General features: G+C 49.6%; 1 protein-coding gene across 7 annotated transcripts in view; it reads right to left on the reverse strand.

Moving 5' to 3' along the window:
• Positions 1–8,676, reverse strand: part of mus81 (MUS81 structure-specific endonuclease subunit) — a 36,794-nt gene extending 28,118 nt beyond the window's left edge. The window contains exons 1-4 of one of the 7 annotated variants that reach the window (XM_069893928.1): positions 8,107–8,676; positions 5,020–5,218; positions 3,199–3,328; positions 2,004–2,170 (exon numbers count right to left, since the gene is read on the reverse strand). In XM_069893928.1, the coding sequence (XP_069750029.1) occupies positions 2,004–2,170; positions 3,199–3,328; positions 5,020–5,142 (420 nt within the window). In that variant the 5' untranslated portion in view covers positions 5,143–5,218; positions 8,107–8,676. Of the gene's footprint in view, positions 1–2,003; positions 2,171–3,198; positions 3,329–5,019; positions 5,219–7,604; positions 7,738–7,765; positions 7,934–8,106 lie in introns of those variants that run through there. The other 6 variants (XM_069893931.1, XM_069893925.1, XM_069893930.1 and 3 more) reach the window with 6 other exon arrangements.
• Between the last annotated feature and the right edge of the window lie 5,154 nt (positions 8,677–13,830).

The raw sequence follows: 13,830 nt of genomic DNA on the forward strand, positions 1-13,830 counted from the left end.
TTTGGGAAGATCTAAACCAGATATTAAATAAAATCACAGAAAGCAATATACCAAAAAACCCAGAGATCTTCTTCCTAAGTAACATAAAAAACAAAGAATTTGGACTTGATTTGGATGGTGCACAAAAAAGATTTGTTAGGATAGCCCTAGCTGTAGCAAAAAAATGTATTATGTCAGCCTGGAAATTAGAAGATAACTTGAGAATACAATAATGGTATATAGAAATGAATAAATGTATTCCATTAGAAAAAATAACATATAATTTAAGAAATAATATTACAATATTTGAACAAATATGGGAGCCATGCATGAAACACAATAGACAAAACCTACCGAGGACATCTACCACCTCAAATGACAGAAGGAGATACACTCAGTGGAATTTCTTGTTTATTTTTATTGAGTGACAACATTGTTTGATGGGTTTAATGTACCTTAGATTCTGTACTTTAAATGAATGGGAGGGGAGGTAGGGTGGGTGGGATGGGAAGAGGGAGGTGGGGGAGAAAACGACGCTGTATATATTTGAAAAGAAAAATGTATGTATCTTGATCAATGTGGTTTATAGTGTGAAAAATAAAAAAATTAAAAAAAAAGGAAGTTTCAAATGCTCGGTATTCATGGTGAAGTAGAGAACTGGATTTGACAGGAGAAGCCAGAGAGTACTGGTGGATGATGGCTTCTCGGGCTGGAGGCCTGTGACTAGTGGTGTTGCCTCAGGGGTCGGTGCTGGGACCATTGTTGTTTGTCTATATAATTGATCTGGACGATAACGTGGTCAATTGAATCAGCAAGTTTGCAGGTGACAATAAGATTGGAGGTGCTGTGGACAGTGAAGACGACTTTCAAAGCTTGCAGAGGGATTTGGACCAGCTGGTAAAATGGGCTGGAAAATGGCGGACAGAGTTTAATTCAGACAAAGGTGAGGTGTTGCATTTTGGAAGGACAAACTAAGAAAGGGCATACGCAGTGAATGGTTGGGCACTGAGGGGTGCAGTAGAACAGTGATCTGGGAATACAGATACACAATTCCCAAAAAGTGGTGTCACTTTAATATCTGCATTAAATTCAACAGCCTGTAAAAAGGGTTGACGGCATTTTTTTTAAAAATCCTGCAACCATGAAAGTCGGTGTCCACGAGGGGTTGCGGACTCTGGGGAGCAGCGGAGCAAACCAGAAACAGGGAGAAGACCCCACCCCACCCCTACCCTGTTGAAAGGTGACCCAACAGGACAGTGACCACGGCAGCGGATCAGCGAGGGGGCGCAGCAGCTGAAGGACCCACACAGGCTGCTGTGGATCTGCTCATGGGAAGCAGGCATCGGAGAGAGGTGGAGCCAAGGGCAAGAAGGGCCCCCAAATGGCCTCGGGGGCTGAAGGCTTCCTGGTCGTGTCGGAGGTTCGGATCTGGAGCTTGGGCTGCCGACAGATCAAACAGGAGACTGCGTGGCTGCGGGACGCACTGGGGGCGAATCCAGAGACACTCGGCATCTCTGAAGGGACTCTCTTTTTGCTTCTTTCTCTCTCCTATTGTTGGGGGCGCCGGGCAATGCTCATGGCAACTCCTTTTTTTGCCTTACAGCTGATTAAAGTTGATAAAATGCCTGTTATCCAGAATTCAAGCAACCGGCGGAAAAAAAATGCAGAAAATAAATGGGTAAAAAATATGGAAGATTAAAATTAACCCCCACAGCGGTCAGTTCACCAATCCATGCAACACACAATCTCCATCAACAACAAAATACACTTGTATCTGGCATCCACCAATCCTCATTGATGCTGGATACTAGGGAGGAGGGTGGTGAAGGCAATGAGAGGTATGGGGTGGGGAATAGGGAGGGACGTGAGCCATTGTGGGCCTGAATGAGCAAGCCCTCTCTGGGAAAGTGAGGTCCCTGGTCACAGGGGGTCACCCAAACCATGGCCCCCTCCCCCACAACCATACCGCAGCAGTGGGACAGGACATGCCCTCTCCCCAAAATACCCGGCCGTGTGGTACGCACCGATGGTGACTGTCTCCAACCAGCTCCGTCCTCTTCTTCTGCGGGTAGGCTCTCGGTAGCCCGGCGGCCTGTTGCCTTCGCTGGTGACCTGGTGCCGGGCGCGTTGTTCCAGCCGGCCAGTGGGACGCTCACGGGGATGCATGGGTGGTGAATGGGTGCGGCTCGACCTGCAATCAAGAGGACGTCAACCCTTCACTGAGAGACCATGGGCCCTGGCAGCACAATGACCAGTTTTGCCGGCTGCTCCCGTAATGATTTCCAAAGTGCTCCCTGGCCGCTCGGCCCAACAAGTCCTTGCTGGCTCACAGAGCAGTCCCATTCCCCGCTGAACCTGTCCAACCCCTCCCCCCCCATCCCCATCCACACAATGTGGGTAAAATTACAGTGACCCCTTTAGCCGTCACCCTGTGAAGTGGAAGAAACCTCCAGGTGAAGGGGACAGAGTGGTGCAGTGGGTGGAGAGACCACCGTGCAGCTCTAGAGACCACAGTTTGATCCCCACCTCTGCCTCTGTTTGTGTACGTGTCTGTGAGCGCATCAGTATGGGCTTCTGTATGTATGTGCGCATGTGTCTCCATAGTTGTGTGGGCAAGTGTCTGCATGAGTGTGTATGTCTCCCTCTGCATGTGTGCTTCTCTGTACATGTCTCAATAAGCTTGTGTGCATGTGCGTATATATGTCTGTGACTGCGTGTATGTGCTCATCGGGGAGGGTGTGTGTGTGTGTGTGTGTGTGTGTGTTTGTGTGCGCGCGCGCACGTGGAGTTTGCATGCTCTCCTTGTGACCCCATGGGTGACAGCCAGCACCCTTTTCTCGGAGCGACAATACCAAACACCAGTGGATATCAGATTAAGGTGAGGGGAGGAAAGTTTAGGGGCAAGGTTTCCCCCAGCCCCCCAACCGAGAGTAGTGGGTCCCTGGAATGCTAGGGGTGGTGGTGAAGACAGGTTCAACCAGGATATTTAAGACTCTCTTCAACAGGCACATGGATGCAAGAAATATGGAGGGTTATGGGCATGAAGGAGGGAAGGGTTAGGTTGTTGTGGAGCGCCATTGTGGGCTGAAGGGTTTGTACAGTGCTGGAATGTTAAGCCATGGATCCTACACCTCTTTGACAAGCATGTGCTTCACCTCCCAACCCTACCCTCCACCTCCCTTCCCTTTGTTGCTGCTAGTTCAGAGCCCTTACACTCACCATGCTCAGTATAATATTCTGAAAGCTTCTCGTCCAAGCGATTACAGATTCCATCCCCGAAGCCGTAGAGAATTCTCGCCTCTCCCCCGTTCCGCAGTGGCAGTGGGTACATAGTCAGGGACCGGATGGCCTACACTCCGGACAAGCACAAACCACTAGTCAGCCCACACGATGGTCGGCCATCCCTTCCCTGCAGCTGACAAGAGAGCTAGTGTTCTCCCGGCAAAGCAGGATCTCCCGATTCCGCACTCCATGGCTGTCCATCAAGCTCTTCGGCAGGTGCACCAAATACAGGTCACAGATACAAGACAATCCCATCTGTTCAACCGCAATCCTGAACTGTCGCAGCACAGTGGCAAGGCATCGCATGCAGTGTTCGTTATACACGGGACCCAGTGAATCAAACACTACCCACTCTTTGAATATCCCACCTAGTCTTATGCTTCCCCTACCCAAAATCCCACTCAGTCTAACACTCTCCTCTTAATATCCCACCCAATCTAACATCCCCCCAACATCCACCCAGTCTAATACACCCCCAGCCCCTTAACATCCCACCCAGTCTAATGCCCCCCTAAAATCCTGCCCAGTCTAATGCCCACTGCTCCATAACATCCCACTCAGTCTAACCCCCCTACCCCTTAACATCCCACCCAGTCTAACGCTCTCCCCAAAATCCTGCCCAGTCTAATGGCCCCCGCCCCCAACATCCCATTCAGTCTAACCCGCCCCCTTAACATCCCATCCAGTCTAATGCCCCCTGCCCCTTAACATCCCACTCAGTCTATCGCGCCCCCCCTTAACATCCCATCCAGTCTAATGCCCCCTCCCCTTAACATCCCATCCAGTCTAATGCCCCCTCCCCTTAACACCCCATCCAGTCTAATGCCCCCTCCCCTTAACATCCCATCCAGTCTAATGCCCCCTCCCCTTAACATCCCATCCAGTCTAATGCCCCCTCCTCTTAACACCCCACCAAGTCTAACACCCCCCTTTTAACATCCCATCCAGTCTAATGCCCCCCTCCTTTAACATCCCACCCAGTCTAACGACCCCCCCCCTTAATATCTCGCCTAGTCCAATGCCCCCCTTAAAATCCCGCCCAGTCTAATGCTCCCCCCTTCATATCCCACTCAGTCTAACACCACCCCCCCCTTATCATCCCACCTGGTCTAATGCAACCCCTTAATGTCCCATTCAGTCTAACGCACCCCTTAATATCCCACCCAAAATAACAACCCCCCCCTTAAAATCCTGACCAGTCTAACGCCCCCTGAATTGCTACTTGATGAACGACCATTTCATCCTGCCCCGATGCATGCCCGTTTTGACCCACCCTGACGCATGCCTGCCCTGACCCACACCTGTTCTTTCCCACCCCAATGCATACCCATTCCATCCCACACTAATGGGCAGCACGGTTAGCGTCATGCTGCCATTACAGCGCCAGCAACCGGGATTTGAATCCCGCTCTGTCTATAAGGAGTTTCTACATTCTGCCCGTGTCTGCGTAGGTTTTCCCTGAGGGCTCTGGTTTCCTCCCATGGTTTGAAACATACCCGGGGGGTATAGGTTAATGGGGTGTAAATTGGGCAGCATGGACTCGTGGGCCCGAAATGGCCTCTTTCTGGCTATATATCTATATATAAATTTAACAAACACCCTTGCCATTCATTCCCATTTTATCTTATTACCCAAGGCCACACCAGTCAACCCCCCCCCCCAATCAGCATAGGGGAGGGGGTGACAAAGCAGTTACATCAGACACTGCCCAACCGCCCCCCCCTACCCCCCCGACAAGTTCACGAACCGCTGGCCAACCTTCTCGTAAACGATCTGGGACTTGTGCTGCCTCTCCGCTGCTATGTCTCGCCACTCCACCAGCCACTGCAGGAAGAGCGGGTTGGGGCAGGCGGGATACATTTCCTCCCTCCCGTACTCCATGCTCGGCGAACACCTCTCCACGATCGCCACAGGCGGCTCAAGTCATTGGAGAGCAGGGCGAACCATAGGATCACAACTGCAAGGAGGGAAGCAAAGATCAGGGTGAAACACGGTAGTGTGCAGCCACTGTGATTGTAGTAAAAATACACAAAAATGCTGGAGGACCTTGGCCGGTCTCGCAGCGCCTGTAGGAGGTAAAAATATATTCCTGACGTTTCAGGCCTGAGCCCCTCTTCAAGGAAGAAGCAAAGAACAGGAAGGTGTCAAAATAAAGACTGGAGACTGGCATGGGGAAAGAGTCCAAACCCACAAAATGTGTGAATTGAATATGATAAAAGGAGAGGTGAGAATTGATTATGCCTGTGTGAAAATAGAGAGAGGGGGGTGGGAGAGAGAAAGAGGGAAGAGAGAAGCGTGAAAGGGGGAAGAAGGAGGGGGCTTTTAACAGAAATGGGAGAAGTCAATATTAATGCCATCTGGTTGGAGGATGCCCAGACGAAAGATGAAGGGTTTCTTCTCCATTTTGCAGGTGGTCTCAGTCTGGCAGTGCACGAGACCAGGGACGAACTCGTCAGCGAGGGAATGGGGTGGGGAGCTGAAATGGGCAGCCACTGGGAGATCCACGCTATTGCAGTGAACAGAGCCAAGGTGCTCCACAATGCGATTTCCTGGTCTGCGTCCGGTCTCCCCAATGTAGAGGAGACCACAACGACAGCACCAGATGCAGCAGATTCACAAGAGAAAGGTTGCTTCACGTGGAAGGACTGTTTGGGGCCCTGAACGGAGCTGAGGGAGGAGGGGCAGGTACAAGTGGAGCATACCCTGGGGTCACAGGGATTGGGTGCCCAGGGGACAATGGGTGGATGAGGGAGTCACAGCGGGAGCAGTTCCTGCGGAAGGTGGAGAGGGGGAATAGGGGTCTGGTGATGAAAATGGCAGAAGCAGATGTGTTGAATGCGGAGGCTGTTGGGGTGGTAGGAGAGGGTGAGGGGAATCCTGCCTTTGTTGTGGGTAGGGGTTGAGGAAGCCAGGTAATAGAGGATGTGTGGATGAGGGCCAAGTTGATGGTGGTCGAAGGAAAGCCACGTGGTTTGAAGGAGGAGGACATCTCTGATGATCTGGCATGGACGTCCTCATCCTGGGGACAGTGGAAACGGAGACGGAGGAATTGAGAGAAAGGAAACCCTTCGTGGAATGAACAGAGACCAGGGTTGGTCATACAATATCTAAGCCACTTTGTTGGTCATACAATATCTAAGCCACTTTGTTGGTCATACAATATCTAAGCCACTTTGTTGGTCATACAATATCTAAGCCACTTTGTTGGTCATACAATATCTAAGCCACTTTGTTGGTCATACAATATCTAAGCCACTTTGGTGGTCAATGGTACCTGACCTCTAGTACTCTCTGTGCTCAGTTCTCTCTGCAATGATGGGTCCCGCCCACACAGGTCAGTGGGCAAATTCGGCACTTGGTGTGCGTGTGGAGAGTAGAATCTTGGGGGGGGGGGGCGTGGGCGTCAATGGGAATGAGGGCAAATAGAATCGGTGCAAGTGGGCCAGGAGTGGGCCCACCGCCATTATTGTAGGTCGCCCCCCCCCTCGACTCCCCAGATCCCATGCCAGCAGGAGGTCATTTCAGTGGCAGCGATTTTGACGCTGGCCTTATTTATTTTCCTCGAGGATAACTCATCCCTTCAGCAATCAGTGTGTCCGCAAGGGATCGAGGGTTGATGGTACACCTGATCATGGAGAACAGCAGGCGGCATGGTTACGCAACTCCATTATGGCAACAGCGGATTCAAATCCTGCACCATCCGTAAGGAGTTTGTACATTCACCCCGTGTCTATGTGGGTTTTCTCTGAGTGCTCCGGTTTCCTCCCACTGTTCAAAAACATATTGGGGGTTGTAGGTAAAGTGGGGTATTAGGGCAGCATGGGCTTGTGGGCCGAAGAGCCTATTATCGTGAAGCAATGTCTAATTTTTTTTTAAATTGTAAAACATGGCAAGTTTCCAACAAACTGGACCAGAAAAAACTGCCTCAATTACATTGAATAAAAATGTACCATACCGGAGTCATGCAACTGTGACAGAGAGCACTCCCTCCTCACCGCCCCCCCCCCTTCCCCTCACTGCACCTCCCCTACCCTGTTCCTGCCTCCTTACCGCCCCTCCCCTCCCATATTCCTCCCTCCTTAACGCCCCTCCCACGGCACTTCCTACTATCCGTTCCTCCCCCCCTCCCCCCCACCCACAGCGTTTGATCCTCGCTGCTTCTCCCTCCTTACCGCTCCCTCCTCCTCACCGCCCCTCCCACGATGCTACCTCTCTCATGGCCCTCCCTCCACACTGCCCTTCCCACGGCGAGGAGCTCCCCTACCGGCCCTCCCGCAGTGGAGCTCCCTCACCACCCCTTCCCGCAGCGATGAGTTCCCTCACACAATGTGAGTCTCCCTCACCGCCGCTTACTCAATGAGGAGCTCCCTCACCACTCCTCCCGCTCCGAGGAAAGGGAAGCTCCCTCACCGCCCTCACACAATGAGGAGCTCCCTCACCGAACCCCCCGCAGTGAAGAGCTCCATCACCACCCCCCGCACCGACATCTACGCCCCCTCATTACCGTCCCCCCGGCCGCCGGGACAGCCGCGTTGTCACGGTAACCGCCGTCTGCCCGGCCGTCCAGCCGCAGGTCCCATCCCGATAGCGGTCCCCGGCCGGAACCTTTCTTCGCCTGTGCCGATCCCTTGGTTCCGCTGCAGCCCCCTGTGTTCAAGGCTTCAACAGTACAGAGCTCCTATGCTATTGAAATGGACTGCAGGTAGGATGCTGATTGGGAAATAATTCATCATTGCATCAGAATTTATTATCATGAACAAGTCACAAAATCTGTGGTTTAGCGGCAGCATCACGGTGGAAATATTAAAACCAACCTCCTCACAACTATAAATACAAATAGCCTACCAAAGGTCAAAGTGAGGCCGTGTCTTTGGCTCATCTGTCATTCGGGAACCCGATGGCGGAGGGGAAGACGCTGTTCTCGTGCCCGTCTTCGGACCCCTGCACCCATTTTTGGTAGCAGAGTGACGGTGGGGTGGGGTAGTCCTTAAGGATGGAGGCTGCTTTTCTTTAAGGCACCGTCTCACATCCCCGCTGGAGTGAAGTCTGGTGCCCGCAGAGTCCCGTCCCCGCGTCCTGCCCTGAGCGTTGACGCCAGGCGGTGATGCAGCGTCCAGAATGCCCTCCGCGGCTCACCTGCGGGGGGCTTTCGAGGGTCTCCGACCGCATCTCCTAAAACTCCTCGCAAAGTCGAGCGAGCCTTCTTCGTGGTTGCCTCGACACGGCGGCTCCGGGGCAGATCCTTTGGACTGGAGCATCACCATAACTCCCTTGGCCGTTTGTTCATTACAACCAATGCTTCCTCTCATTGTTGTCAGTGTGCGCAAATATGTTGGGCCCATTTCTTTCCTGTGACAAAAGTCTTGGTGCACTGAATGCTTGTGCAAATACTGTGAAACCTCGTTAGAACGCAGTAGTTGGGGTCCAAGATTTCATACCGCGTTACAGCCGAGTCGCGGAACAGATGCATGTCATGATTCAGGAAGCAGGAAAACATAATTTAAGCCCACCCGAATTGCGCTGCCGTATCCACCCCCTTCCAGTCGCACTGCCCGACTCGCGCTGCCGGTCTCCCCGCCCGTCATGAGTCCATTTTTGAGTTTGTGGCTGTTAGCCACTGTTAGCCTGGCATCCTAAAATCAATCTTTGGGGTCCACAGACACCCGCGCTATAAGTGATTCCGCGGATTAATGAATCGCATTATAATGAGGTTTCACTGTATAAACTTGAAAATGTTTCATGTTAATTTTGGTCCAGCCGATCTCTCATGGCGAATAAAACTATATTGGCATGTTTTAATATAAAACACGTCGGAATATGGTAAAACACCATATTCACCACTGTGATTGGCTGCAAAATGTTTGGCTTGGAAGTCAGCCTGAAGAAAACTGAGGTCCTCCATCAGCCAGCCCCCACCATGACTACCAGCCCCCCCCCCCCCCCCACATCTCCATCGGGCACACAGAACTCAAAACAGTCAACCAGTTTACCTACCTCCGCTGCACCATTTCATCTGATGCAAGGATAGACAAAGAGATAGACAACAGACCCTCCAAAGCAAATAGAACCTTTGGAAGACTACACAAAAGAGGGAAAAATAACCACCTGAAGAAACACACAAAGATCAACATGTACAGAGCCGTTATCATACCCACGCTCCTGTTCGGCTCCGAATTATGGGTCCTCTACCAGCATCATCTACGGCTCCTAGAACACTTCCATCAGCGCTGTCTCCGCTCCATCCTCAACATTCATTGGAATGACTTCATCACCAACATCGAAGTACTCGAGCTGGCAGAGTCCGCAAGCATCGAATCCATGCTGCTGAAGACCCAACTGCGTTGGGTGGGTCACGTCTCCAGAATGGAGGACCATCGCCTTCCCAAGATCGTGTTATATGGCGAGCTCTCCAATGGACACTGAGACAGAGGTGCACCAAAGAAAAGGTACAAGGACTGCCTAAAGAAATCTCTTGGTGCCTGCCACATTGACCACCGCCAGTGGGCTGATATCTCCTCCAACCGTGCATCTTGGCGCCTCACAGTTCGGCGGGCAGCAACCTCCTTTGAAGAAGACCTCAGAGCTCACCTCACTGACAAAAGACAAAGGAGGAAAAACCCAACACCCAACCCCAACCAACCAATTTTCCCCTGCAACCGCTGCAACCGTGCCTGCCTGTCCCACATTGGACTTGTCAGTCACCAACGAGCCTGCAGCAGACGTGGACATACCCCTCCATAAATCTTTGTCCACGAAGCCAAGCCAAAGAAAGAAAGATTGGCTGAAACTGACTGGACGAGTCTCCCAAGACCAATCCTACCCATAGCCTCTTTCCTCTTGCACTGATTCGTCATAGTTGTTTGACAGTGTTCCGGTCTTTACCTGTTAAAAGCCTGATGGCTCAGCCTTTTTGTGAATTATTGATGGTACTGTGGTGCCACTGCTGTGTATAAATGTACGCATGTGCTGTATGGGCCGAACCTTGCGACTCCTCCCTCCCATAAAGGCCCTCAGTACCTGCCTTGAAAATGGGCCAGCAATATGCAAGCTGGGCTGACACTTTAAGGTAATTAAAGCCTATTAATCACGACTCTGTCTGATTGCGGTTGATTGGTAGTACAATTTAATCACCTTTAAGCAACCTTTATCTTTCCACTCGCATCCCACCTTAAGTAATCCCTCTGCCATTGGTGCTCTGTGATTAGTAAGGGGTTGCTTAAGGTGGGATGTGGGTGGAAAGAAAAAGGTTGAGAACCACTGTTTTAATCGTCCCTCATGGATTCATTATGTGCACAGTTTCAGAGCTCCCAAAGGGAATGGGCCAAAGACAATTTTTCTCAAGCAAAATATTTCAGTAACAATTGGGTGGTTCTAACAATTCATGCAATCTGGACGTGTGAGAAAGTGAAAAAATTTTGGGAATATCTAAACCAGATATTAAATAAAATCACAGAAAGCAATATACCAAAAAACCCAGAGATCTTCCTCCTAAATAACATAAAAAACAAAGAATTTGGACTTGATTTGGATGGTGCACAAAAAAGATTTGTTAGGATAGCCTTAGCTGTAGCAAAAAAATGTATTATGTCAGCCTGGAAATTAGAAGATAACTTGAGAATACAACAATGGTATATAGAAATGAATAAATGTATTCCATTAGAAAAAATAACATATAATTTAAGAAATAATATTACAATATTTGAACAAATATGGGAGCCATACATGAAACACAATAGAGAAAACCTACTGGGGACATCTACCACCTAAAATGACAGAAGGAGAAGGAAATGAAAAGAATTGACTCAGTGGAATTTCTTGTTTATTTTTATTGAGTGACAACATTGTTTGACGGGTTTAATGTATCTTAGATTCTGTACTTTAAATGAATGGGAGGGGAGGTCGGGAGGGTGGGATGGGAAGAGGGAGGGGGGGAGAAAATGACACTGTATATATTTGAAAAGAAAAATGTATGTATCTTGATCAATGTGGTTTATGGTGTGAAAAATTTTAAAAATTAATAAAAAAAAACGATTGGGTGGTTCTCAACCTTCCCTTCCCACCCACATCCCACCTTAAACAATCACAGACCCCCAATGGCAGAAGAATTACTTAAAGTGGGATGTGAGTAGAAGGAAAAAGGTCGAGAACCTCTGGTTTAAACCGATGCATCTGGTATTTGCTATGGTTGTCCTGGGGAAAAGGTGCTGGCTGTCCATCCCAACTATACCCCTCAAGTCAAAATGAAGTCAGGGTAACAAAAACACCGTTCTGGAGGACTGTCATGTCAACCTTCTATGGGAGCTCTATCGGAGTGCATCCTAGCCAGCTGCACTATGGCGCAGGCACGGTTGCTGAAGAGAAATGGCTTGGAGGTCCATCCACGTGACGGTAAGAGCGGCAGGGTGGATCATTGGAGTCTCCATCCCCCATTGACGTGATTGACTGGGATCACTGTCTGAAGATCATCAAGGACCCCATTCCACCCCCACGCGCACGGCATCTTCCAACTGCTCCCATCGGGGGGAGAGATCCAGGAGGATCAGAACCAGCTGAGGAGCAGCTTCTTCCCACAGGTGTCGAACGACCAAAGGACCTGCTCACTCTCACCCTCCGTGACTCCACTATTTATGAGGAGGGTGTTATGGTGTTAGAGCCTTTATGCTGGGTCAAGCTGGAGGAGCCGCAGGGCCAGTCACAGGGTGGGGTGGAGCCAGATTGGTGAGCGTACAGCAGTTCACTGCCTTTATTTTAATACGTGATCTGCGCATGTGCATCAACATTGAAACTAGGTGGGGAGGAGTCACGTGATGGAGTAGTGGTTGGTAGGGGAACTCCAGCCCTCTCCAGAAAAGTTAAAAAAAGATAGAGAAAAAACAAAGGCACAAACATAAAACCATAACAAAGTGAAAGTAAAAGTGTGGAGAAAATGACAGCGAAGAAAGAAAAACCAAAAACAACGGGAAGAAAAGAAGAAGGAAAGACATCGGAAGAAGAAGGTGAAGGCCTTACCTGTACGAGGAGGCCCGCCATGGAGGGAGAAGCCCGTTCCCTGAGGTCAGTCGACGCCCCGAACTCGGGACTACAAAAATGGCTCACAGAGCCAAACAAAAGTGCGCAACCGCGCATGCGTGAGGAGTCGCGCATGCGCGATGCGCAAGACAAAAATAACACTGACGGGAGGGGGGACCAGCTGAGGAGTAGATCTCCACAGCTGAAACAGGCAACTACCACACAACAGCAAGAGGAAAACATAGAAAATAACGAGAACAAGAAGGAAGAGAATAAAAATAGGAAATCAAAGAAACAACAGATGACCAACCCAGAGGAAGAAGACCAACACCAAGACACTTTTAATAAAAATAAGAAGACCAAAAATGCCCAACAAAATAAAACAAACAACCCAACAAGAAAACCAGAAGAGACAGAGGTAAAGGACACAGATCCTGGAGTGGATTCAGAAGAAGAGGAGGAAGAACACAGAGAAATGGAAGATGAAGGGAAGGGACAGTACATGGATAAAAACTTTTTTAAAGAATATATGGAAACATTAAAAGAATGGCTGACACAAGAATTCAGTGAAATAAAACAAAGAATAAAAGGTACAAAGAGTAGACAAGGTGGAAGAACGAGAAACAGCCATAGAAATGGAGGTAGATGACTTAAAAAAGAAATTAGAAAAATCTGATAAAAAAGTTAAAGAAACACAGGAGCTGTTAGCTCAGAAGATAGATATAATGGAAAATTATAATAGAAGAAACAATATAAAGATAGTGGGCCTTAATGAAGATGAAGAAAGCAAAAATATGAAAGAATTTATAAAAGAATGGACCTCCAGGGTCCTAGGAAGACCAGAATTACAGGAAGAAATGGAAATAGAAAGGGCACACAGAACATTAGCCCCTAAACCACAACCACAACAAAATCCAAGATCCATTCTAGTAAAATTCCTAAGATATACAACAAGAGAAAATATATTGGAGAAGGCAATGAAAAAAATAAGAGAAGACAAAAAACCACTGGAATACAAGGGTCAAAAATTTTTTTTCTATCCAGAAGAAGAGGAAGGAGTTTCTTTCTTTCGCTTGGCTTCGCGGACGAAGATTTATGGAGGGGGTAAAAAGTCCACGTCAGCTGCAGGCTCGTTTGTGGCTGACCAGTCCGATGCGGGACAGGCAGACACGATTGCAGCGGTTGCAAGGGAAAATTGGTTGGTTGGGGTTGGGTGTTGGGTTTTTCCTCCTTTGCCTTTTGTCAGTGAGGTGGGCTCTGCGGTCTTCTTCAAAGGAGGCTGCTGCCCGCCAAACTGTGAGGCGCCAAGATGCACGGTTTGAGGCGTTATCAGCCCACTGGCGGTGGTCAATGTGGCAGGCACCAAGAGATTTCTTTAGGCAGTCCTTGTACCTTTTCTTTGGTGCACCTCTGTCACGGTGGCCAGTGGAGAGCTCGCCATATAATACGATCTTGGGAAGGCGATGGTCCTCCATTCTGGAGACGTGACCCATCCAGCGCAGCTGGATCTTCAGCAGCGTGGACTCGATGCTGTCGACCTCTGCCATCTCGAGTACCTCG

This window comes from Narcine bancroftii, chromosome 8 (genome assembly GCF_036971445.1).
Source record: "Narcine bancroftii isolate sNarBan1 chromosome 8, sNarBan1.hap1, whole genome shotgun sequence".
NCBI lineage: Eukaryota > Metazoa > Chordata > Chondrichthyes > Torpediniformes > Narcinidae > Narcine > Narcine bancroftii.